The following is a 26965-nucleotide window of genomic DNA, read 5'->3' on the forward strand; positions in this document are numbered from 1 at the left end:
ATGAATCTGCAGTGTGTGTAGTTTTACAGTCTGACAGTAATAACTGTGGAGTGATTTTAATCCAGTATGAATCTGCAGTGTGTGTAGTTTTACAGTCTGACAGTAATAATTGTGGAGTGATTTTAATCCAGTATGAATCTGCAGTGCGTGTAGTTTTACAGTCTGACAGCGTCCTAAAATGACCCGCATGCGCACCATCCTACTCAGTAACGTCATGTCAATGAATCAGCGAGACGTAGGAGAAAAAGGTGAGACGTGTTGCTTTTCCACCATTTATAGGTTTTAACTTCTGTTCGGTGCTGTTGCCATGGTAATGCTGAATGCTGGCACAGTGGAAAAAAGCACATGAATTCCAATCTGAGCGTTTACATTAAGGTCACAGGGCCACGAATCTGATACGTATCCGATCTAGGACCACATATGAAAGTGACTCAGGTCGGATTTGAAAAGATCAGATTTGTGTCCACACAGCTCTGAAAACATCAGATCTGAGTCACATTAAGGCAAAAAGTTGGATTTGTACCACTTCAACCCGGTAATGTGAACGTAGCCTTATATTAACACCTATACTTGGCAGCGGCTACAAGCCGTATAAGACTTCTATGCCTTCTACAGCCAGCGAGCTGTTCTGAGCTAGTTTTGAGGAATAACTATTGCGACTGCATGTGATACATCACAATATATCAAACTGACACACATCGTGATGAGTACTGCGTCATGAGCTAGCTGGCGATTTTCAGCCATAGCCTGACAACAGTGGTTTACTTCAAACAACAAAAGAACTACACAAAAAATGAACCACTGTGAAACAGGCAGGTAAAGTTTATATACACACGACACTTCAAACATGAATACAGCAGCACACTCTTTTCTACATAAAGACATAGTGAACTGATGGCGTCCTGAGCAGAGAATGAAGTTACGCCCCATCTATATATGTAATCTGAGCTTCCCTGTTTTTTTGTTTTTATAGCCGGTCTGGCCATGTGTGCATGTTAGTCCTGCCCTGTGAAAACGTCGGCCCTCCCCACGTTTCGTTCTGCCCTCCCCAGACGGTGACCGTCCGCACAACTTATTTGCACCTTTCAAGGTGGAACGGGAAAAATCAATCAAGATGCTGAGGTGCCGGATTGTATTCTTAACTGCTGCACCATTTAAGGTGGAATGGGAAAATTTGAACAAGAAGCTGGCAAAAAAGGAGCTGACTTCAGCTCCACTGAGAGCTGAAATGCCTGAAAACAGATGAGGAGGTTGCAACTGCTGGACAGGTGGGTAACATTAACTAATGTTTGCTATTTCACAGATTCAATAGGTCAGTATTGTTTTGTCCTGTTTTTGACGGTCCGTGGTAGCAACTGGTTAGCTTTTCAGCAGCAACTGTAGCGACAGTTACTCACAGCCTAGCTAACGGTAGCTACATTACTTGCTGTGTCGTTGTTCACTCTAACATTATTTCCTGGTATTTGTCTGTACAACAATTGTGAAGGGTTTTATGGCCACAAAGACCTAAAAAAAAGCATGATGGCCTCGACAACGCATGTCCATGAATTCGGGAGGCGGGGCTTCTGAAGGAGCACTGATGTGAGGGGCGTATTTGTTTTGCTGTACAGTTCAAATATCAACAATTGTTCTCCAGAATCGTATAGTGCTTCTTTAAAGAACACTCTGCACTGCTTGTGTCTAAATCCATGTGTCAATGTCCTCCATCCAGTGACCCAAGTGACTACATTGGACCAAACTCAGGAAAGGGGAGGTGTCAGAACAAAAGACATGGTGTTCGAACCACCACATCTTTCTGGTCAAAAGACGTCCTTTGCTTTGTTCATTTAATCTATGGTGCCAGTTTGAGTCACCTGTATCTCTCTCAGGTCCTTGTCACACAGGCCTTGCAGAGGATCGATGAAGTTCTGTTTGACGTCGATGTCTAAAGAGTCCTTCACCTCAGCCAGTCTCTTCATACTCTCACCAGCGTCGATCAGAGCAGCTCCTGTAACAACAGCTCAGCTTGAGTTACAGCAGCTCCTACACACGAGTGAAAGCAAGCAAAATTATAGCAATCTGAAACAACACAAACGGTGCTCTGCTCCAACACTGACCCACACTCACCCAGAGCGAGCATCTCTCCCCCTCACAGTAAACGCAGTGATTTAACATGTAATAAGAATTAGCTTGAGATATAACACAGGAGAGGCTCATGGAAACTGTTGCTGTTATACGTTTTAGCACAGCACAATTTAGTTCATTCAAGCAATGTTTGTTGTAGATCCTCATTCTTAATAATGGCAAAAAAAGAGACATTTATTAAGGGTGTAATGCATTTTCAGGTTGATGTCAGGAATATATTTTCAATATTTTACATGTTAATAGAGTTCTTAACTCCACAGAGCTCTAATTCTACTCTAGACAGATTGGTTTGGCTCATATAAATAAAAGCTCTCCAACAGAATTTTTCAGCACCTGCTCAGCTGCCCTCCTACAAAATCACAACCACTAGAATTTATGAGCTCATCAGAAAAAAAAAGTAAAAAAAATAATAATAATAATTTGAATGTGGGGGGTGTCTAAGGCTGAAAGATGAATCTCTATCTAAGACGAATCTTTCTATACCGAAATCGCAACTTAAGACAACGTAATTTTAAAATCACAGGAGCTGCGATTTTTCATGTTCAAGTCTACATGATCAAAAACACTGTCTTAAGTTTGAAATTAGGAAATTAACCTAATATCACAGAGATTGTGAACTGCCTGTAGATGAGTTAGGCAAATCAGATCCAACCAAACCTCCATGTGTTGTGACATCACAACCACAACTTACTGGCAGTCTGGCTCACTGCATTCAGGGGTCAAGCCTCAAGCAATACTTTTCCCCATATCATTCCAAGCCCCCTCTCCACCCCCACTTTACCTAGTTTTGACCACTGACAGACCACTTTCTGTATTTTTCCTGCAAAAAATGGTGAATGAGAGACGCTCAGAAGAGAGTGAGGGGTATATCAGTAGTTGGTATAAATTTTTTTCTAATGTTCTTTTTTGATATTGTACCAAAACATTACAGCCTAATTATGTAATTATTAAGTGAATTATCTAGGTTCACATGCCTGCTTAATGACATTAAAGGAAACAACAGCCTTTTCTCCTACTTCAAAAATCTAAACTATTTTTTCCCCCAACAGAAGCATTTCTAAACAAACATTCTGGAAAATCCAAACGTTTTCAGACTGGTCCCAGTGGAATCTCAATCCTGAAATGTGTTTAGGAATGTGTGTCTGTCTGAACATTCCACTCACTTTATGAGCTTCCTCTAGTTATTTACAGCGTTCTGTGGGATGTTTAACAAGGACATGAACATCTGCTTACACAGATCTGGGACACATCCAGATAATGGAACTTAATAAGCAGATTTGTGGCTACAAGTTGTCGATGGTTTCATTAAAATTCGGCCATATTAGGCTTTCAACAGTGCAGGAATTACACATTGGATTGATTTATTAGTACAAATCAGCCAAATTACCAATCTGTTAACATTATAGGTGTAGGTTTGTGACCTCACAACAATTTGATTAGAATTCCATAGGAAATGATTCACAAATCTCAAATTTCACCATGAATTGAGTCAGATAGACTAAATGTACAAAGATGACTTCTGAAAATACTGTAGTGTATACACTTACTGGAATATAGACCATAAAATAATACATCAAGTTTTTTTTAAATTTTGACATTCAAAAACAGCTCAAGAATTTTATTTTGGCCAAAAAATGAGAACATATTTTAGTGAAATTCATAATTGACTCCAACAGTCCAAAATGGATGCATTTTATCAAATCCATATTGATGTATTGTTACATCCCAACGCACAGAGAAGTTAGTTTCACTGCACAACTAAATTTGCAGGTAAACCCACCGAAGTTGGTGTCTTCCCCGAGGTCTCGGCCGTATTTGGCCATGCACTCTCCCAGCAACCCCTCCGCCTGCGGATAGCCTGGACTCTTCACCTGCCCGCGGATCTTCGACATGGTGTTCAGCATGGACAGTTTGGCACGGGATGCTAACACAGACAAACACAAACATTTGCACCAGCTTTTCAAACTTTTAAACTACTTTTAAACAGCAGATGCCTTCATATAGTTTCATAATGAAACTGGGACAAGAAACGAGCAAAACATGCTTCCATTACCTGTGAAGGAGCAAAGAAACTCTGACTTTCAGTTTAAAGCCACAGTTCAAAAGGAAATCAAAACGCAGACAGATCAGATAAGACAGTTTTAGTGTCTGACGTTCGCATAGTTAGATTTGCACTGCAGCTATGAGCTAATATAGCTAACAAGTAACAGAGGCTAATAAAAGGTAGTTGTCCTAACAGACTTCCTCGTGCTCTCTCCCTCTCTCCCTCTCAGCAGTAGCAGGAAAAAACAGCACCTCTGCACTTCTTAACGGCAAAAGGACCCTAACCCACCCACCCCCCCCCAAAATATTTGACATTACAGTCAATATTTTACCATTTTTCACCATATTTTAGTTCAGTCTGTTCTATTTGCATCTATCAAGCTAGCTATCTATCTATATATCTATATCTACATATCTGTATCTCTCTCTCTCTCTCTATATGTATTTATATATATGTGTGTGTGTATATATATACACACATACTTACTATATTTATATGAACACAATCGCTGTTCTCGGAAGAAAATTTGTTGTTTTTCAGTTTTTGACACATTTTGAAAATGCTTGTTGTCCTTTACATTGTGTGTAAATTTCATGATGAATGGACCAAAAGAAACGACCCAAAATGACTTGGAAAAAACGTCTGGTTCCATTGACTTACATTAAAAGTAAAGTAGTTTTTTTCCTTCTCCTGTAAAGTTACCATTTTGGAGATATGAGGTTTTCTTCCAACAACAGCGATATATATATAAAATCTTAAAACGAGCAGCTTCTACCGCTGACTGGATGCGTGCCCACCTGAAACTACAGTCAATGTTCATGTTTACAAACATTCTGATTTGGTCTATAAGGGAGAACATCTTGTTTTATTTCCATGGCAAACTAACCCAACATTTCATAATTACACCAACGTTCAGGGCTTTAGGGCGTCCCGGCGAAGAACTGACAAGCCAGAAGAACAAGACTGAATGGGAAAAATCTAGAACAATGTGAACGGAGAAGAACATTCTAGGGACGCCTTTCAATCACACATGGGCACGGCACATCAACGTAACATCTTGGTTTGTTGGAGAATGCTGGATGGATGCAGCTTGGGCTATAAAAGTAATCTCATACAGGAGCTGCAAAACCAAAGCCTGGAACAGAACGCCTGACTCAATAAACCCTGACTGAGCTAAATAAAAGCCTCAGTGAGCTTCAAGCAAACAGAATAGAAGCATTATAGAGAGCAGAGAAGCACAGAGCCGTGCTCTACAGCTGCTTTGTTTTAATACTGATTAAGTACATGAACACTACGATGAGTCTGGACATCCATATCTTTGATTAAATCACAACCATCCCTACTACTGGACAAGGCATAGCTCCATCCTTACCTGGATTGGGCTGCAGGTATTCGGACGTTTTGGAAATGACCTCTACCACGGCCTTACTCGTCACATCGACTTTCTGCAAAAAAACAGAGGACATTCACATACAGGCCTAAAATGTACACTACAATCATTCTCTTACAGTATCGCAATATTCTGTGTGAAAAAATACAATGTTTTGGTTATTACTTTAATTTCATTTTAGTTTAATTTTAATTAATACATCTGCTACATGAATAAGAGTGCTAGATTCCTAGTGCTGCATTCCCTTATTAGGGATGTGTATTCTGACGAATTTAGATATTTGTAAGAGTTAATGAACTATTATTTCAAAAGATGAATAAAAAAAGAACATTGGTTTTGGCTGATATTTCTGTATCGTAGTTCTTACTCATAAAACACAGACAGGGCAAACTGGTGCTGTATTGCTGGCAGGATAATCAGTAGCAAAATGGAACGTTTAGCAGTAAACTTAGGTACACATTTAAAACCATGTGTTATTATGCAAAAATAGCCAGAAGACCTGTGTGTTTTTGCATCAGACAAGGACTGAGTAATGGAGGCTGCCTATTCAGATGGGCTAATGAGCTAAAAGTAACACTAGAGCTAACCAGTGCAGTGGCAGATTGTTTTTTGTTCTTAGTGGATGATGTTCCAACATGTTAGTATGTCTAAGTAACACTGAAAACAGTTTAATATATTTCAATTGCTTTGGTTCTAGTTAACAATGCCAGCTAAGGTAGTTAGCCTAGTTACAACCACATTGTCATTCTCAATTAAATGCACTTGTATTTTGGGGCAGCAAAAAATAATAAAAAAAAAAATATATATATATACACAATATAATGTATATATAATATATATATACATTTTTGCTGCCTCAAAATACAAGTGCCTATATATATATTGTTTTTTTTTGTTTTTTGTTTTTTTTTGTTTTTTTTTTCTGCTAACGTGAGCACAACTGCCCCACTTTACAACCCTTTTAAAAACTTGGCCTGTATTTTTATACATACCTGAATAGAGATTTCAATACTCGAGTGGTAGCACCTAAAACAGTTAAGCCGATTACTCATCCTCTCGCAATACTTGTCATATCACAGATTTATAAATTGCAACAGAATTATAGCACAATGTTATCGGAATCAAACTGATATCAGCAGATATTTGCTTGCACAAATTATCAGCATCAGCCAGATGTTCAGACTTGATTGACATCTGAAGCTGGTGTTTGATGAGTTATTTATTGTTCTCCAGAGGAGCAGAATGTTTAAGCAACACTGGGCTACTGCGCTAAAATATCTGCATTTAACTCATTTTACTTGCATATACAACCTTACTGAAATAAATAAGTGTTAATCCAGGTTAATGTAGACCCAATTTCTATATTTTACCAATACACTATATGGACAAACACATAGGGACACGCCTCTTAGTCACTGAATTCAGGTGTTTTATTCAGTGCCTTTTCCACAGGTGTACAAAATCAAGCACCGAGCCATGCAGTCTGCCTTTACCAACATTTGTGAAAGAACGGGTCGTTCTAAAGAGCTCACTGAGTTCGAGCGTGGTGCTGTAATAGGATGCCACTGAGGCAAAAAGTCAGCCTCCTAGATTTTCCACAATCAACTGTGAGTGATAACTGAAAAGTGGAAGCGTTTAGGAACCACAGCAACTAAGGAATGAAGTGTCAGACCATGTAAAGTTACAGAGCGGGTCGCTGAGCGCTGAGGAGCATAGAGCACAAAAGGCACCAACACTGCTGATCAATAACTGCAGAGTTCAAACCTCCTTTGGCATCAACATCAGCACAAAAACTGAGTGCTGGGAGCTTCATGGCAGGGTTTCCATGGCTGAGCAGCTGTATGCAAGCCTTACATCACCAAGCACAGTGCCAAGCGTCGGATGGAGTGGAGTAAAGCGCCGCTGCTGGACTCTGGAGCAGTGGAAACGTATTCTGTGGAGTGACGAATCACACTTCTCTATCTGTCAGTCTGATGGACGAGTCTGGGTTTGGCGAATGCCAGGAGAACGTTACCTGCCTGGCTGCACTGTGCCAGCTGCAAAGTTTTGTGGAGGGCCATGATGCTATGGGGTTGTGTTTCAGGGGTTGGTCTAGAACCCTTAGTTCCAGTGAAGGGAAATCTTAAAGCTTCAGCAGATCAAGACAGTTTGGACAATTCTATGCTTCCAACTTTGTGGGAACAGTTTGGGGGAGAACCTTTCCTGTTCCAGCATTACTGAGCCCCAGCGCACAAAGCAGCTCCATAAAGGCCTGGCTGGGTGAGTCTGGTGTGGAAGAATTTGACTGGCCCACACAGAGCCCTGACCTCAACCCCATCCAACACCTTTGGGATGAACTAGAACGGAGATTGTGAGCCAGGCCCTCTCGTCCAACATCAGTGTCTGACCTTCTGGATGAATAGGCAGAAATTCCCACAGACTCTCTCCAACATCTTGTAGAAGCTTCCCAGAAGAGTGGAAGCTGTTACAGCTGCAAAGGGGGACCGACTCCATATTAATGTCATAAAAGCTCCTGTAGGTGTCCCAATACTTCTGTCCATATAGGGTGTGCATGTGTACATAACTGCTAATGCCGGTATATATAGAACAAATGTCGTACCACAGTTCACATATTTGCGCATCCCTAAACAGAACCGGGGCTCAAGTATTGTTGAGCCTCCAGTGATTCCCACCCCAACATGTGATTGTTGTTCTTTGACAAATGTAGTAATACGAATCCATTACTAAACTGGTACTGGACTCGGTGAAGCTCTGGTGCTGCGAGAGAACCTCCTACGTCCATGTTTTATTCAGTTATTTATTTTGTCTCCAGGCATTTCACAGCTACGGGCGCTGAAAACGTGTCAACACACATTAAAGTTTTATGATAATGACGCCAAAACAGCAAAATCAACACTGCAGGCTTTCTTCTCTCCTCAAAGAGTGGCTATTCAGGCCTTTGCAACAGCACTAAAACATTAAGTCCTGATAGATTAACATGTTAATAGCATTTTATGTCAACAGATGAGTAAAACGAGTGGACTACCTTTATGAACAATATGCACAGAGTAGTCTGGGTCTAAACTTTACACCCAGTGTGGGTGAAGAGCACGGCGCAGTGTGCGCATGCCAGCCATGGCAGCTGGTGTGAGTTGCTGGAGCAGGTGTAGCAGCGCGTCTGTTACCGCTCCAGTTTATGGAGTTTATGCTGACTGACTTCTCCACACAAACAGCAGCAGGTTAAGTGCAGCTGACATTTAACTGGGAGGTGTTTGTTTCAGTAGCAATGCTGGGGCGGCTACTGCAGAACTCACAGGCATTATGTATTTGGGTCATTCTACAGAAACGTCCATTTTCGTGTCCCTAGCGTTTACAGATATATTACACTTGGAAAACATGTTAGGGTTACAATTTATTTATATTTTAAAATAAAACAATACGTTATTTGATCAATTACACCTTCTTGAGCCTCAATTTAGCAATATTGGTTTTTAAATCACTTATCTAGAATTCCAAGCACCACAGAAGAGCTCGTCCCCACAGTTATGTGTAAAGGCTGAGGCCATATTTTGAAGAAAAAAAAAACACGTTTTTCTGCAATTTTAACTGCAATAATCTATACATGACTATGAAGTATATTAATTAAATGACAAAGAAAACAAATGCCTAATAAATATTATAAAAATATATAATGAAAGTTCCCCAGGAGTCGTGTCACTGGTGTTACTGCGTAACAAAAAAAACTCTTATTTTGAAATAAAAGTCACACTGATGACATCACTTGACCTCCTTCTACCTGTTTTCTGAGGATCTATGAAGAAAAGCTCATGGTGAGTCCACTGTGTCTTTCAGTTATCAGAGATTTTCTCATTTAGCTCATGATTTCATACGAAGCTTTTAGCTGAAGTCACTGGTGTGACCGACTTTATTCTGAGGTAATTGTGAAAAAACAGAATACAAATGGATTAAATTACATATTTTAGTGGATATTCCATGATTGACATGTGGTCTGATGCTCTGTAGCAGCTATTTAGTAAAATACACTGTTCATTAAAAATGTCTCTGGTGTTCCCTTTATTCTGTGTAACATCAATGAGGATCAGTAACACCAGTGACTCCTTTGGACAGATAGAAAAGTGGATGTTTCTGTAGAATGACCCATAACTGAGAGCGAGGCACTGTGTAGCGTTTAAAGTAAATGCTATGCATTCAGTATAACAGGATCAGAGGTTGTTTTCTTATTTTTTGATGACTAGTTCAACAAAAAGTTGGTGTCTGAAGTTTGCACTGGTGCAATTAGGCTAATGTAGCTAACAATTAATAGAAACTTAAGTAAACCAATCAGCACAACGCAAACTGCATGATTGGATCATCACATTTTCCCTCAAACGAGTTGTTAAATAATCTTAAACAGATTTTCTGACACTGTACAACATACTGTAATCTACAAACATGGACAAAATTCAGGATTTGAGATAGTTGCTCTACTTTTTCCATATATTTTTTATTAAGCCTGTCAAACTGATTGACACAAATTATTTGTCACTGCTTTCCTTTATAACACTGTTTACATATTTTCCTAGTTTGACCCTTTGACCCATCCATACTAGTGAAGCCCAGCTGCAGCGCGCTGCATGTTGCTCTGATTGAATCAGCGACTGTAACGCCTCCCGTTCAAACACAGCTTTTAAAAGGCTTTTAAGGTAATAAATTCCAGAGTGTGAGTGGAATGAAGCGTCAGCAATTTCCTCTCACCGCTTAAAAGGTTCTGCTATGGTGCCGTATTACATGCACTCAATAATCCGACAACTGCAGAAAATCAGATTTTGTCAGTGATCCGATCAACACGTTTACATGCACTTGAGTAATCAGATAATGGGGAAACTCCAGGTCTACATGAGTCAGACAGTAATCGGATTTCTGCTTTACAACCAGCCAATAAACTCACAGAAGAAGACGTGACGTAAACGTAACGTAAAACTCAAATTTCATGCCACTGCTTTTTTTAAAACATCGCACCACTTTACCGGAAAATATGAACAAACATCATCTAGAAGGTGAAGAATATTCAAATCCTTTATTTCGTGTTTGGTTTCAGCGTCACTCCAAAAGTGTTTAGCTGCGTCTTGCGACATTCACTGTCTGATCTTGCGCATGTGCAGACTGAGAAATCCGACAGAAATCAGAGTAAGAGTTTACATGCACTGAGAAATCTGATTACTGAGCTAAAATCCAGCCTCTTTATCAGATTTCTTAATCGGATTTCTAGATCGGAGTATGGTGTTTACATGACCATTTGAATAATCGGATAACTGCAGAAATCCAATTATGATCAGATTACTGAGTGCATGTATACGCAGTGTTGGGGTTCATCCTAAAGTCAGGACAGTATTTAGGAGGTTTAGTCTAGTTAGGATGTTTGTGTGATGCTGTTTTCTTATCTGGAGTTCATGATGAGATTAGGAAGTTAGGAACTGTTATTCTGTAACAGCTACTGTCCTAAATTCAGTCCGTACTGAAGTCGTCATGGAGACTAAACAGATCAGATTTCAGACATAAGAAGCTTCTGTAATACGACCCCTACGTTTTTTTATTTCCTGCGTCTCGCTCCAGATTATTCACTCTTCACATATTTACATATTATATTTGTAAGATCTTTATCTAATACGTAGCTCATCACTTCAGGAGTTATGTGATTCACGGCCACTGTTAAACAAAAACTATTAAACAAAAAAAACAGTTAAACATTCTTTGCCACATATGCATTTACTTTAGGCATGTACTGAAATTTCAGCCAATTCAATTTTTCTGCAGATTGTAAATTGTGCTTATGGTTTTCGGCCAAAAGAAATAAAGGCTGAAACGTTTGGCTAAAATGTATAAGATTAAATAATCAATGAGGCATCAAAATCTAACACTTAAAAAATAATCTGAAGAGTAATGAAAATGAGAAATAGTGATTAAAAATGCTGTTTGTTTCTACTGCAAAGATCAGCACAGACACACTCGAACAGTTTGATCCACTGCAGCTGTGTTCAATACTCTTTAACTTACATGCTTTTCTGCATTAACTGATTTAATTACATTATTTAATGGAAATCCCAAACACTGAGTAATTCAATGTATTTTGGTAACTTTTTTTTTACCTCTGGTGCTTAAAATTGTTCCTGTAAAAGAGTGCATTGGTACGATCCTGCTGGTGTGGGTTCACCGCTGTTTCTTTTCTAAATGACAAACACTAAAGCGGCTTGTCTGGAGAAACTGCAAGATGAGAGTCCCAAAGTCCACATTCTTTACATATTATAACAGTGATTTTTCCGCCGTTATAGTGGAAGAGCTCTAGAATTGAGCATTAGTTGCCTTTGGGAAACCATGATTAAGTTTATATAATTTTATGACTTAATATTTAATATAATTTAGCAAGCAGTTTAACTTTAAATTAGTCCTCTAGTTCTCTCAGTTCACCTTTACAATATGGCAAATTATATATATGACTACTTTCACATTACAAGCCTCGCTGCTCAAATCCGTTTTTTTGGACAAATCCGATGTATCTGACACGAAAGTTCACACTTGTTTAGGTAAGTGACTCAATTCTGTCATTAATGTGAACGAACCGGCGTCCTGAAATGACCTAATGTCACGTTAATGAATCACGTGCGTCACGTTCATCATCAGCAAACAGACTAACGAGCAGAACGAGCTTCGCTGAGAAGATCATTAACTCTGATCAGCTCTCAGCTTCATTATTAGAGCGAGACGAAGGAGAAAAAGGTGAGATGAGCTGCTTTTCCACCGTTTACAGGCTTTAACTTCTGTTCGGCGCTGCTGCCATGGTAACACTGAATGATGGTGCAGTAGAGAAAAGCACATGAATTCCGATCTGAGCGTCACATTAAGGTCACATGACCACAAATCGGATACGTATCCGATGTAGGACCACATATGAAAGTGACTCGGGTCGGATTTGAAAAGATCAGATTTGTGTCCACACAGCTCTGAAAACATCAGATCTGAGTCACATTAGGGCAAAAAATCAGGTTTGTGCCACTTCAGCCTGCTAATGTGAACGTAGCCTAAATGAACCCTTTCTTCCAGTGTTGGTTTTCGGGCGAGTGTGTCCTGAATTTCAGCTTCAGTCAAGAATTCTAACTTCAGTGCATTATAACATTTCTGGTAGGTCTGTATACGTAATGCAACTGACCAATGACAAGCCAGAAAAATGCCAAGGGTAAACAAATCCATGTGCTTTTAAAACGATCCATTTTACCATTCACACCCATTCACCATTCACCCAAGACTAACTGTGCAACATCTGGAGAACCTGAGTACAGTGAGAATTTCGAGTATAAACCCGCCGTACTGTTCTGCAGTGCCTACTGTTGCAGTCACAAGATCACAATGCTAATTGGTGTACATAAGCTTCCAATATCTGTTAGCTACATTAGCTCTGTAGCTCCAGTGTAAACGTAAAGAAGGAAACCTCAAACACCAAACATGCCCTGGATGATAAACTACACTTGTAGCAGGCAAACGATTGTGTAAATTACATTAACAGCGAAGGAATCCAACCCCAAAAAACCTCTTTAAAAAGATGATTCTTCAAGGTTTCTTCAGTAAAGAAAATGGTTCCATATAGAACCATAACACTCCCAGAACCCTTTGCATGATTAAAAAGTTCTCTGCATCACAAAAAGGTTATTTTGTTACAATGTCTCTTTTCAAAAAGGTTCTATATAGAACCATCTACAGCACATTCTCCATCAATCTGAAGAACCTTTCACAATGCAAAGAGCCCTTCAACCATGCAAAGGGTCCTTTAAGTGTTCACAGTTCTATATAGAACCATTTTCTTTAGTAAAGAACCTTTGAGGAACCATCTTTTTTTGAGTGTGTAGAACAGCTTCTTCACACAAACCTCAGCTGTTTTCCTCAATAATATGCGTTCAGGACTGCAATCAAATTAGAGCCCCAAATCACTTAATTTGGTTATATCAGTCTGACTCCACAGAGGTGAGTCTGTCGACTGAGGAGAAAACAGCTTGAGGCCCAGCTGTGTTGCCTTCCATGAACATCTATCAGCTGGAATTTGACTGTGGAATTTGTCCATCAGTGTTGTGCAACAGTGTTCAGAGCAGGTTAGAAATCTGGAAGAAAGTGTTGCCACGTATTCAGTTCTGATCATCTCTCAAATACTCCAGTATAAGTAGAAGTATACAACAGTAAGTTCCGGCCACGCAAGCTGATTGGTTAAGAAGCGTTCTAAGCGTGCAGTTATTTCACCATAACATCACGGGTTTTTCACAAACACTAGCCATGTTTACATGCAGCCTAATAATCCGTTAATAATCCGACTTATAGCTCAATCGGAATAAAATACGTCCATGTATACACTTCAATTGGAATAGTCTAGTCCGATTGAGGCCATAGGGAATACAGTTTCCATTCGATTGATCGAGGTGGTTAATCCTGTAAATAATCTGTTAAATAGAAGAATAATATCCGTGTAAACGCCTGTATCTGATTACATTCCCTATCGGAAAGTTTAAGTACGTTCTGATCATGTTCGTCACGTCATTGTGAAAGTTTATACCGTTCAACATGGCGGAGCAGAAACTGTTCATGCTTCATCTGTTCAAGTTCATGCTCTGATCTTTAAAAGACGGCGGTGGGACGGACGTCCAGCTTATGTGTCTCAGAACACGACGTCTTCCTCTCGGCCTTCTTTAATAAGGACATGTGAAGGACGTTTTCCTGAGTCTGACATCATTTTAAAGTAAATAAAAACACAAGCGCTGCTCACTGCTGCTCGTCTCACTCTGACTGGACTCACGTGATGTTGGCTGTCATGGTAACGTTTACTCTAAGTGGTTCTCTGCGCATGTAAACAGAGATTTTCATCAGATTGTTGAACAGAGTGAGCATAAACACCTCAGTCTTAATCTGTAATCGGAATGTATTCAATTGGATTGGCAAAAATCGTTGCGTGTAAACACAGACACTGTATCACTCCGCTGAGACGCCGTTACTAAGCAAAATCTTTGACGGCTGTAGGAGACGCTCAAGACATTTGAACGTTTTTACTACTCACTTTGGGCAGAAACAGAAAATGGACACTTGTAAGATCACATTTGACCGACAGCCGATTTGGTCAGACTCTGAAGATGAGACGACACTAAATTCCCAAACTGTCATCACCACTGAGCAGCTTTTCAGTCGGCAGCTGTGACAGAAGAACAGCTGAACAACCTGGAATCAGCCAGAAATGAACCCAACACCATTCGCCAAACGTGTAGTCTGATCTTCAGAGTCTGACCAAATCGGCTGTCGGTCAAATGAGATCTTAAAAGTCTCAGTGGAGTGATAGTGTTTGTGGAAAAAAACGTGATGTTATGGTGAAATCTCTTCTCAACCAATTAGCTTGCGTGGCCGGAACTAACTGTTGTATAATTGATGATATAAGCCGGCTAGACGGTGGAGATAAACCTATAATTTCTGAGATGTATTATTTGCACTCAGTCACCTCAATCAACGTGACTGGACGCTGTGTTAGTAATGATGCACTGAAATGAACTTTTTTTGATGAAACTAAAATTCAGGACACACTCGTACCAAAACTAATACCTAAAAAAAAATAAATAATTTTATTTCTTGTTATTTGGTTTTGAATTAATGTTAAAAACACTTTTAGAATTGATTAAAGTTATCCTTTTAATAAGACAAATGTCAGCTGACGGTGAACGAAAGGAGCCTAAAAGTTTTGGTGGCTGAAATTTTGGTGCATCCTTACCAGGAAGAGGAAGAAAAAAAAGCAAATAAACAAACAAACAAAAAAAATGATTTCATTTTAATTCTACAGTTCTCTAATTGTATTCTACACAGTTTTGTTTGGCTCAATAAAAGTTAAACAGAACTTTAGTGCCTGCTGTGCTGCCCTCTAACAAAATAAACCCCAAAAACCACAACTTCTAGAGTTTCAGGGGAAAAAACCCAGATATTTGAGTGTGGGTGTGTCCGGAGCATAAGCCACACCCCCTCTCCACTCACTTTACTCTAATAGGCTGCACTCAGATGCCTAGTTTGATCAGTGACAGTGGTTTCAGTGAAAGACGGTAAATGACAGGCGCTCTGTGGAGTGAGGAGGTGTTTCACACTTTAATTTTATACTGTATGGAAACCGAAACAAGGTACAAACTAGAAACCGAGGTTTCCTTACCCTCTCCAGGTCTCTGAACTCTTCATCAAGCTTCGTTCCCTCTGCTCCACCAACCTTCTCACTCACCATCTGTAGGAAAGAGTGTTAATCATATCGATCATAAAGGCCGAGTGATACAGAGTCAAATCCAAACCATCCCATGAAATCCATAATGATTATTTTATGAATTTGATACCATCGAGTCAAGCCTGTACAACAAAATAAAAATATGAATTAATTCACTTATTTAGTTGAACCTATAACTGTCCTATACATGGCCACAAATGCATTATCTAGCACAATACCTACATTTAGAGCCGGTTATTCATTCAGCCTAATGAGAAACTGTAGAACAGACTCAGTTTATATCACAATACCTACATTTAGAGTCGGTTATTCATTCAGCCTAATGAGAAACTGTAGAACAGACTCAGTTTATATCACAATACCTACATTTAGAGTCAGTTATTCATTCAGCCTAATGAGAAACTGTAGAACAGACTCAGTTTATATCACAATACCTACATTTAGAGCCAGTTATTCATTCAGCCTAATGAGAAACTGTAGAACAGACTCAGTTTATATCACAATACCTACATTTAGAGTCAGTTATTCATTCAACCAAATGAGAAACTGTAGAACAGACTGAGTTTATATCACAATACCTACATTTAGAGTCAGTTATTCATTCAACCTAATGAGAAACTGTAGAACAGACTCAGTTTATATCACAATACCTACATTTAGAGTCAGTTATTCATTCAACCTAATGAGAAACTGTAGAACAGACTCAGTTTATATCACAATACCTACATTTAGAGTCAGTTATTCATTCAGCCTAATGAGAAACTGTAGAACAGACTGAGTTTATATCACAATACCTACATTTAGAGTCAGTTATTCATTCAACCTAATGAGAAACTGTAGAACAGACTGAGTTTATATCACAATACCTACATTTAGAGTCAGTTATTCATTCAACCAAATGAGAAACTGTAGAACAGACTGAGTTTATATCACAATACCTACATTTAGAGTGAGTTTTATTTTGAAATTATGTATTTATCTCGTATTAGTGTGAAAGGTCACGCTGTTAGTATAGATTAGGTGTAGTTTTTCTCATCGTCATTATTTCCAAGCTGCCTAGTTTTGATTAGCCACAACAAAACAGTCCAGATGTCACAGCTCTATACACAGGAAACTCAAGTAAGCTGCACACTCTGAAATAATTAATGTAATAAAAGTAGAAAATTCGCCCTGCAGTCATTTTTTTCTTTATAAAAGCACATATTAACCATGGACGATGTGTTTCCAAGTAAATTTCAAAGCAGTTACTGAGCAATTCATAGTGCTGACTGGATACCAAGTTATAATATTAATAACTGAATAACTAAACCATTAAAATCTGAGGTTTTACATCTTACAACGTTCAGTAATTACATAGAAAACAATGCAAACTGGCTGAGTAATTCTTATATTATAGGAGTGAGGGATGGAAGCCTGGATCCTCCCCGGTGGCTCCAAGCCATTTAATACGTAAAATTCACACTAATAAACAGAATGAACTGCATTTCCTAATCTGGCATTTACATCTCAACCAACGCTTAATAAACCAGAATCAAAACCAACAGAATTAATCGGCCACACTGCTGTGCTACTTAAACAGCAGAGATGGACTGAGACCACTTTTTCCCTTCCAGTTAACTAATCCTTAAGTACTGGCCGATACCGATACTAACTCTATGTAACCTAACTCACCTATAAGTCCTGATATTTATTCAATTACATCTTTAAAATACTTTATTTTGGTAAAATCTATGTTCTGCATAACACATAAAACACTCAGCTTGGCTAGATGACATTTACTTGTTGGATTATATTTATCAGAAGCTTAAGAAATCTTATTTTTGTTTAGTTACTGTATATATTTAGTATTTGCTATTATATAAACAGTAATAAGAACCACACTTAACAACTTTAGTAAATATAAAATTTCTTTATTGTGCAGAACCGTTAAACACAGAGCTGAACAGTAAACACATGATCCTGTGGTGTTTACACATCAGCACACAGCAGCTTCTCTGGCTCTAAAACGGAGCTGAATGTTGTTTCACATCCAAATTTCTTGAGTCGTTTGTCTCACATGAGCGTCTTGCTCACTTGCGCTGCAGTTCAGTAAATATCACCGTCATTCACGCTGTCAGAATCAGTGACTTTCAGTGTTTTTTCTAGCTTGGTTGAAGCAACGAGCCGAGTGATACGGCTGACTGACGGACGCTCAGGCCCGGCAAGTGGGCTGCCATGCTGAAGGCTAAATCGAGGCTAAAGGTTATCATTACTCCGAGAGTCTGGCGGTTCCTTATGCTCTCTCAGTAACATTAACTCAGACTGTTAGTGACCACACAGCGGCAGACGAGTGATTACTAAAAGAAGCAGCTCAGCTGTTCTGGCCAGCGGCTCTGTTAGCGTGTTTTACCACCAAAACTGCAGTTACTGATTCTGCCATGAGCATTTTTACTGCTGCCAGTCGTCCCACATTGCCGAAGTTCTGTCAGAAATTGCTTCGTGGTGTCGGTCATGGTTATCGGTATCCCCATCATCGATACTGATACAGCGTTTATGTGCCAGTATTGGCTCTGATACCGATACAGTATTAATATTGGTGAACACTATTAAACAGGACAAAGTTCATGGCCTAAAACACAACGGCTACAGTCATTTTTTCCTCCGTGAGCTTACTTTCACTTTGAGTCTGCATAAACAGTGCACAGTGCACACGCTCAGAGTCCAGCTCAGAAACTCAGTAAGAGCCACCAGGATTCTCTCACACTGATCAGAGCGATAGAGTAGGATTACAGCTCTGCATTGAGTTACAGTTGGAATGGAGCAGTAACCAGTTTTAATGCTGTACTGTGGTGTAAAGCCTAATGATAATCAGATCACTTCAAATTTTATAAACTTATTAAATGTTCATATCTGAAGTTCAGCCCATTCAGTGTAAATGTGTATAACTGATGTAAATGTGTTGTACTGCTATGGGCTTCCTGCTGAGCACACGCCAGGTATAACCTGAACCGTAAACAGAAGCAGTGCTGGGATACAATTTCATATTTATTTAAATTACAAAGTCTCTAAATATGATGTCTGTTATGATGTGTAGCATATGTCAAAGGGCTCATATAATACATATATTTTTACATTTTAGATTTGTTTCTGAGGTCCATTTATGACATTTGTGTGGTTTTATGCAGCAAAGAGATCAGAAGAGAATTTTTACAAAACCCCAAAAAATTAGAACCTCTTAGAACTAAACAAGGTGTTTCTATTATTGTTTCTTTAAGACTGATACATGCAAATGAGCTCTGTTCTGATTGGCTGCTCTGCACTATGCCTCATTCACAAAGCGGTCCAGACTGAAGCACTTCTTCAGCGTGAATGGGCGGAGCTAAACTGCTGTTGGCTGAATAAGTGGATACACAGCCGTATGCAAGTCCCTGAGCAAATTCCAGGTTTTGTTTCTTTGCATACTTTGTTAGCCCACTTTTACCCTGTTCTTTAGTGGTCAGGACCCCCATGGACCCTCACAGAGCAGGTACTATTTGGGTGGTGGATCATTCTCAGCACTGCAGTAACACTGACGTGGTGGTGGTGTGTTAGTGCGTGTTGTGCTGGTCTGAGTGGATCAGACACAGCAGTGCTGCTGGAGTTTTTAAACACTGTGTCCACTCACTGTCCACTCTATTAGACACTCCTACCTTGTCAGCCCACCTTGTAGATGTAAAGTCAGAGACGATAGCACATCTGCTGCTGCACAGTTTGTGTTGGTCATCCTCTAGTCCTTCATCAGTGGTCACAGGACGTTGCCCACAGGACTGGATATTTTTGGTTGGTGGACTATTCTCAGTCCAGCAGCGACACTGAGGTGTTTAAAAACTCCAGCAGCACTGCTGTGTCTGATCCACTCAGACCAGCACAACACACACTAACACACCACCACCACGTCAGTGTTACTGCAGTGCTGAGAATGATCCACCATCCAAATAGTACCTGCTCTGTGAGGGTCCATGGGGGTCCTGACCACTGAAGAACAGGGTAAAAGGGGGCTAACAAAGTATCAGAGAAACAGACGGACTACAGTCTGTAACTGTACAACTACAAAGTGCACCTATATAGTAAGTACTTTTGTAACATGAACAATGTACATGTACAGTACCTTTGGACCTTACAGTATAAATGGATGGAGGCGTAAAACTAACAAAGTTTACATACTACGAGACAAACTTGGTCAAATTTTGATTGGTCATGTTATGGGCCCTTTAAAAATACTGCTCTTAAATCAAAACGCGTGATAATTCTCCTCCCTGATATCCTGACAGGAAATTTTTAAGCAGAAAAGCACTTTTACTGTACGCTCGTCCCTCGTCCAGCACATGAGTGAATCCACTTTACGCTCCCTCTTCCCTCTTCGTTTTCCACCCCTCCTCTTCTCTTTCCTACAGAGACATTCCTGCTACAGTCAGCACTTTTAAGTGTGTGTGCTGTGCTCTCTAGCTGCAGTGAGCGAGGCCTACTTCCACTCTCAAGGTCCCCATTACGTTCTTAAAGTTACCCGTCAGGTGTTTCCACTGTGAACCGTTTACAGTTGTGGCTTCATGACCCAAAACGTCTTCCATGAAGGAGACTAAAGCTACAGGAAAGAGAGTGAAGACAAACACTCGCCTCTTTTCTCCTCAGATACACCCAGCAGTGCCAGCTTTGAGGAGCAACACCCAACAGGGGAGGCCGAATGTTTAGTTTCAGTCTCTGCAAACACGCACTCGTCGCTTCATCCCCCTCGTCCCGCTCGTTTAAGGCCCTGTGTGCTGGAACAATGACAGCGCTGCGTGTTTTCGAGGCTACGTCAGCTGAACGCTAATCTCAAACATATGCTCTTTTATGAGGAAAAACTTGGGATACATGATATAAACAGCATATTTTTTCCTCCGTGCCCTACTTCTTTTTTTAAGGGATGTATTTAAAGGGCCCATAGCCTGCATTTTTTCCCCTTAGGTCCACTCATGATGTTTGTGTGGGTTTGCTTACCAAAAATAGTTCCCTTTCCCAACCATCTCTTTATCCTGTATAATTAAACTGGCTGTTTTTGTTTGTGAGCCTTTAAGACTGATGTATGTGAATAGGCTTTGTTCTGATTGGCTGCCCTGTACTAGGCCTCATTAAAAAAGCAGTCGGGATGTCACGAATGGGCGGAGCTAAACTTCTGTGTGCTAAACGTAAACAAGAAAACACACTGGTTTTTGTGACAACATGAAAACAATCCAAAATGGGCGGATTTTGTACATACAGCTTATATACAGTCGTATGCGAAAGTTTAAACACCCCATAAATAGAACCAACCAACCAATGGGGCAGCTGGAGGTTAGGGAACAAGCCCTGTGACCGGAAGGTCGCCGGTTCGATCCCCTGAGCGGACAGTACATGGCTGAAGTGCCCTTGAGCAAGACACCTAACCCCCAACTGCGCTGTGGATAGGGCAGCCCACCACTCTGGGCAAGTGTGCTCACCGCCCGCTAAAGTGTGTGCAGTCACTAGTGTGTATGTGGTGTTTCACTGCACGGATGGGTTAAAATGCAGAGGCAAACTTTCCCCATTGTGGGATTAATAAGGGTAATTTAAAATGACATCTTTTGTTTATTTACTAAGTGAGAATAAATTAATACATCCAGCTAAAGAGGTCAAATTTTAATATGACATGATGCTGCTAATTCAAGTGCACAGTTTCTTTTTATTTGCTGAATATAACATACTGAAAAAATTGAAAATACAATATAAAATGTACCATAAAATCTGCACTTTGTTTTATTTTTTCCTCAAATATGTTCAATTCAGTGAGTAAACAGTAACTATGGATTCAAATGTGGAGAGTGGTGGCGCCAAAACTTTTGCATAAGTGTTGTATTTCTCTGTAATGCTAATCCAAGTGGAACTACACTCTTAAAAAAGATGGGTTCTTCAAGAACCATGAACACCAAAAGAATGTGCTATAGATGGTTCTTTATAGAACCTTTTCTAAAACGGTTCTATATAGCACCAAAAAGGGTTCCTCTATTATTACAAGCTTGACCTCGTAACAGCAGAACCCCTTTGGTGATATACAGAACCCTTTTTAAATAGGCTCTATATAGAACCATCTACATTCTCCATCAATCTGAAGAACGATTTCACCATGCAAAGAACCCTTTAATCATACAAAGGGTTCTTTGAGTGATCATGGTTCTGTATAGAACCGTTTTCTTTACTGAACACCCTTAAGGAACCCTCTTCTTTTAAGTGTTTAGACAGAATTTCTATGTTGTATAAATGTTTATGTATCCGTATCGGCAGGAATGCACGAGAAAAATATCGGATATCACATACAATTCACGTATCGGTGCATCCCTAAATGAAATAATAAAAAAATAAAAAAGTTGTGTGTGATACGGGTTCTCCTACACACGCCTCTCTTCCGCACACTTCTCAAAACTAAAATTTAGTAAAACGTGTAAACATGTAAACATCTATGCGTGTGGTCAGATGGTGATCAAACAAACAAACCAACAGAAAATAGATATAACACTTCCATTATGCCAAAGACCTGAACCTGAAACTTAGTCACACAGTGAACAACAAGCTTCAGAAACATTTTTTACACCTCACCTACACAGTCGCAGCGCCAACACTGACAAAATTCAGAAAAACTACTGCATCTCCTCTTTAAACAACTCACAGTAGCTGGGCAGTATGCTGAACTGTCTTTATGGGATGTTTTAGGATACAAGGCATTACATTTGAATTCACTGCCTGACGTCTGAGACACTGTTTAATAATAGTTTGGAGAAGGTTTTTCGCTTAAAACACATTTTTAAATCCATTCATGGTGGAGTGAGACATGCAGGGCATTATAAAGCAAAATAGTCCCCAAAGAAAACTTATGTTTTTCAGATTTTCCACTATTTTCCATCATCAATATTCCATATAAGCTCTGAAGACTCGTGTAGGTTCACTGGTGGTTCTGGATAGTAAATAAAATGTCTATATCTGTGCTGTAGTCATGGCGACCCCTGGTTCCTATCACTACCACTGTAAAGACATCTGAACCATTTCACACCAAACCACTCTGAATCACTCTGTTTACATCTCACACACTGAATAATGCAGAAATTTTGAAAACTGCTGGAGTTCTCCTGTAAAAATAAAAGTGGTAGAAAGGGCTCTGTGGAGTGAAGCCAGACCACCAGAACCATTCCTGTAAATCAGATGTCTGATCACTTTTTAAAGTGTAAAGAATGTAAATCAAGTAAAGGCTCTACGCCAATTAAAAGTGTTCCTAGAACTACACATCCAGGCCAAGAACCACCTAGGAACCTTTTTAGAAGGTATTCAGCCAGGACTGGCTGTGTGTGAGATCCAAGCAGCCAGGGGCTGTTTATCTCTCTCTCTCTGATGTCTTTATCACTATGACTCTGTTTAACCAGCACAGGTCAAAGGTCACAGTAAATGAGGTTCCCTTTGACCTGCGTGTCTGTCTGCACCGTCAGTAGACCACGTCCACTCCCTACAGGCAGCATTCAGCAGGCGGCGTATGAGAAACGGGATTAATAATTAAAAGGTGGTTTCTGTTGAGTGAGAAACAAAGCCAGGTGTCCAAACCACTCTGAAATACGGACAAACACGAGTCCTGCCTTTATACTGCTGTTCACTGTGAAAGAGATCTAGAGAGGATTAGCTCAGTTAATCAGCTCGTTAGAAAATATTAAATAATATATCAACCTGTCAGCTCAAACTGCAGCCCCCAACAAAAAACTGATGAAGACCTTTTTTTGCTCAGATCTGATCTCTCTGACACGATGGTTCACACTCGTTTAGGTAAGTGACTCAAATCTGTCATTAATGTGACGAACCGGCGTCCTGAAATGACCCTCATGAGCTCATCCTACTCAGTAACGTCACGTGAATGAATCACGTTCATCATCAGCACAAACTAACGAGCAGAACGAGCTTCGCTGAGAGGATAATTAACTCTGATCAGCTCTCAGCTTCATTATTAGAGCGAGACGAAGGAGAAAAAGGTGAGATGAGCTGCTTTTCCCCTGTTTACAGGCTTTAACTTCTGTTTGACACTGTTGCCATGGTAACGTTGAATGATGGTGCAGTGGAAAAAAAGCGCATGAATTCCGATCTGAGCGTCATATTAAGGTCGCATGGCTATGAATCGGATACGTTCACATTACCAGGTTGAAGTGGCGCAAATCCGATTTTTTGCCCTAATGTGACTCAGATCTGATGTTTTCAGAGCTGTGTGGACACGCAAATCCGACCTGAGCCACTTTCATATGTGGTCCTAGATCGGATACATATCCAATTTGTGGCCATGCAATCTTAACGTGACACTCAGATCGGAATTTGTTCTGCGCGTGCTCCATCATTCAGCGTTACCATGGCAGCAGCGCTGAACAGAAGTTAAAGCCTGTAAACGGTGGAAAAGCAGCTCATCTCACCTTTTTCTCCTTCGTCTCGCTCTAATAATGAAGCTGAGAGCTGATCAGAGTTAATGATCTTCTCAGCGAAGCTCGTTCTGCTCGTTAGTTTGTGCTGATGATGCAGTGATTCATTCACGTGACGTTACTGAGTAAGATGTGGTCATGAGGGTCAGTTCAGGACGCCGGTTCGTCACATTAATGACAGATTTGAGTCACCTATCTAAACGAGTGTGAACCATCGTGTCAGAGAGATCGGATTCGAGAAAAAAATCTGATTTGAGTAAAGAGACTTGTAATGCGAACATAGCTAAAGTGGCTCAGGTCGGATTTGAAAAGATCAGATTTGCATGACCACACAGCTCTGAAAACATGATCTGAGTCACATTAGGGCAAAAAATCAGATTTGTTCCACTTCAACCTGGTAATGTGAACATAGCCTAAGATATTTAGGATCATGTTATGACTGATTCACACATAAGCTTATTACTTTCTCATTTAATGCCTAACTTTTAGTTTAATTTTTAAATTAAAAAAAAAAATACAAAAAAAAAAACCACAGAGTTTTTGCCTGTGGGCGGAGCCTTATTTTAGCCACGCCCCTGCACTGTAGAGCAGGAAGTGAGGCTACATCCCTCCCTCATGGCCACATGGTCAGCAGTTTACTTTTTTGAAGTAATTGTGTCCCAAAGTCTGAAAATCTGTGTGGAACATTAAAAAATGTCACTACCAAAACACAGATTTCCTGCAATTAAGTCACCTTTTTGTGGTTTAATGAATAATAATATGATTTTCTGTGTCTATGACCATTTAAAGCTGTGTCTGCTGGTCATGTACTTATTACTTGAGTTCTGCTCAAAATGAGCTCACTACTGAAACGGTCACTGTGAGAAATAAAGGTTCTGTTCAGGTACATTTTTCGTTCAAGGTACAAACAGTGTAAACGTTCCCTCAAAGGTACAACAGTGGTTTTAAGGTCTGATTGTGAACCTTAAATAAGTTTTTCCAGGTGAAAAGTTTGTATTTGTACATTTTTTTTGAGTGTCTGATCCGATATTTCTTCTGTAAAAACTACTACGCATTAAAATGAGTTATTCTTACTTCACTTAAAGGGGAATTCCACTAATATTTTAAAATTCCTGCATCATTCAGTGGTTGGATTCAGTGGATGTACAATCATTCACTGTAGAGAAACTTACCAATTTTTTTTTTACAGTGGTGTTGATAGGAACCAGGCATCACCATGACAACAACACAAATATAGACATTTTATTTACTATCCAGAACCACCAGAGAACCTACACGAGTCTTCAGAGTTTATATGGAACTGCATTCTATAAAAATTTTAGTCCAAAATCTTCTCAAAACGATCACAAAACAGTGTCTCAGTCATCAGGCAGTGAATTCATAACCATTTCATGTAGTAACTTTCTGTGAGGGAGCTTTTAGAGGGGGACGTCTGGTTCCTCTCACCACCACTGTGAACAGTTCTGACTCTTTATCTAGAACGGAGCGTTTCACACCAAACCACTCTGAACGACTCTGTTTACATGTCAACCGTTTAATTCTGCGGACATTTTGAAAAACTGTTTGAATTCTTTTAAGATCTTAAAGCAGGCTTTGATGCTGAAATCACTCAACCACACAGGAAGTTACCACAGGAAGTGCTACACAGCTACCACCACCACATCACGCAGTGTGAGTGAGAGAGCTCAGGACAGATTTCTTACAGAACCGGATCACATTCATTCTCACATATCGCATCCAGAAGGTTCTGCTGATATTGGCCTGATATGAAACCTGGTACTGGACTGGCATCATCTTCAATTACACTCTTAATAAAGACGGTTCTTCAAGGGTTCTTTAATAAAGAAAATGATTCTATATAGAACCATGAACACTCAAAGAACCCTTTGCATGATTAAAGGGTTCTTTGCATCATGAAAGAGTTCTTCAGACTGCAGATTTCTGTAGATGGTTCTATATAGAATCTTTTTTGAAAAAAATCTTTATAGCACCAAAAAGGTTCTGCTATTGTTATGATGTCAAGCTTGTGATAATAGAAGAACCCTTTTTGGTGCCATATAGAACCCTTTTCAAAAAGGATCTGTATAGAACCATCTACAGCACATTCCCCATCAAACTGAAGAACCATTTCCCCATGCAAAGAACCCTTTACTCATGCAAATATATACAGAATCATTTTCTTTACTAAAGAACCAAGCGTAGTAAACGACCTACATTGAGCAGATAGGGCTGCCGAGGTCAAAAAGTTCTAGATAGCACCAAAAACGTTCTGCTACTGTTACGATGTCAAGCTTGTAACAATAGAAGAACTCAGTCTGATGCTATATAGAACCCTTTTCAAAAAGCATCTGTATAGAACCATCTACAGCACATTCCCCATCTATCTAACAAACTATTTCCCCATGCTAAGTGATGAGAAGACTAAACACCTTAAACACAACATCAAACGCAATACCAACAACAATAACGATAACATTAAAGTAAAAAAGCTCTTGTATCCGAATCCGTATCAGTATCGGCAGCTGTGTATCGGAATTGGATTGGAACTGAAAAATGTGGATCGGCCCATCGGCAGAAAATATAAACAGGGGCTCCCGAGTGGCGCAACCGTCTAAGCGTTGGCCGTATCATCAGGAGATCGCGAGTTCGATCCCTGGTGATGCTACAGCCGTCCGTAGCCGGGAGTCCGAGAG

The 26965-nt window shown here is 39.8% G+C and overlaps 1 protein-coding gene across 2 annotated transcripts in view; it reads right to left on the reverse strand.

The window, feature by feature from the left end:
* sh3gl1b (SH3-domain GRB2-like 1b) overlaps positions 1–26965 on the reverse strand; it is a 64807-nt gene that overhangs the window by 15691 nt on the left and 22151 nt on the right. For both annotated transcript variants that reach the window (XM_036579599.1, XM_036579600.1), the window contains exons 2-5: positions 15754–15822; positions 5541–5613; positions 3905–4048; positions 1854–1987 (exon numbers count right to left, since the gene is read on the reverse strand). In XM_036579599.1, the coding sequence (XP_036435492.1) occupies positions 1854–1987; positions 3905–4048; positions 5541–5613; positions 15754–15822 (420 nt within the window). The remainder of the gene's footprint in view (positions 1–1853; positions 1988–3904; positions 4049–5540; positions 5614–15753; positions 15823–26965) is intronic.

This window comes from Colossoma macropomum, unplaced genomic scaffold (genome assembly GCF_904425465.1).
Source record: "Colossoma macropomum unplaced genomic scaffold, Colossoma_macropomum, whole genome shotgun sequence".
NCBI classification, from domain to species: domain Eukaryota; kingdom Metazoa; phylum Chordata; class Actinopteri; order Characiformes; family Serrasalmidae; genus Colossoma; species Colossoma macropomum.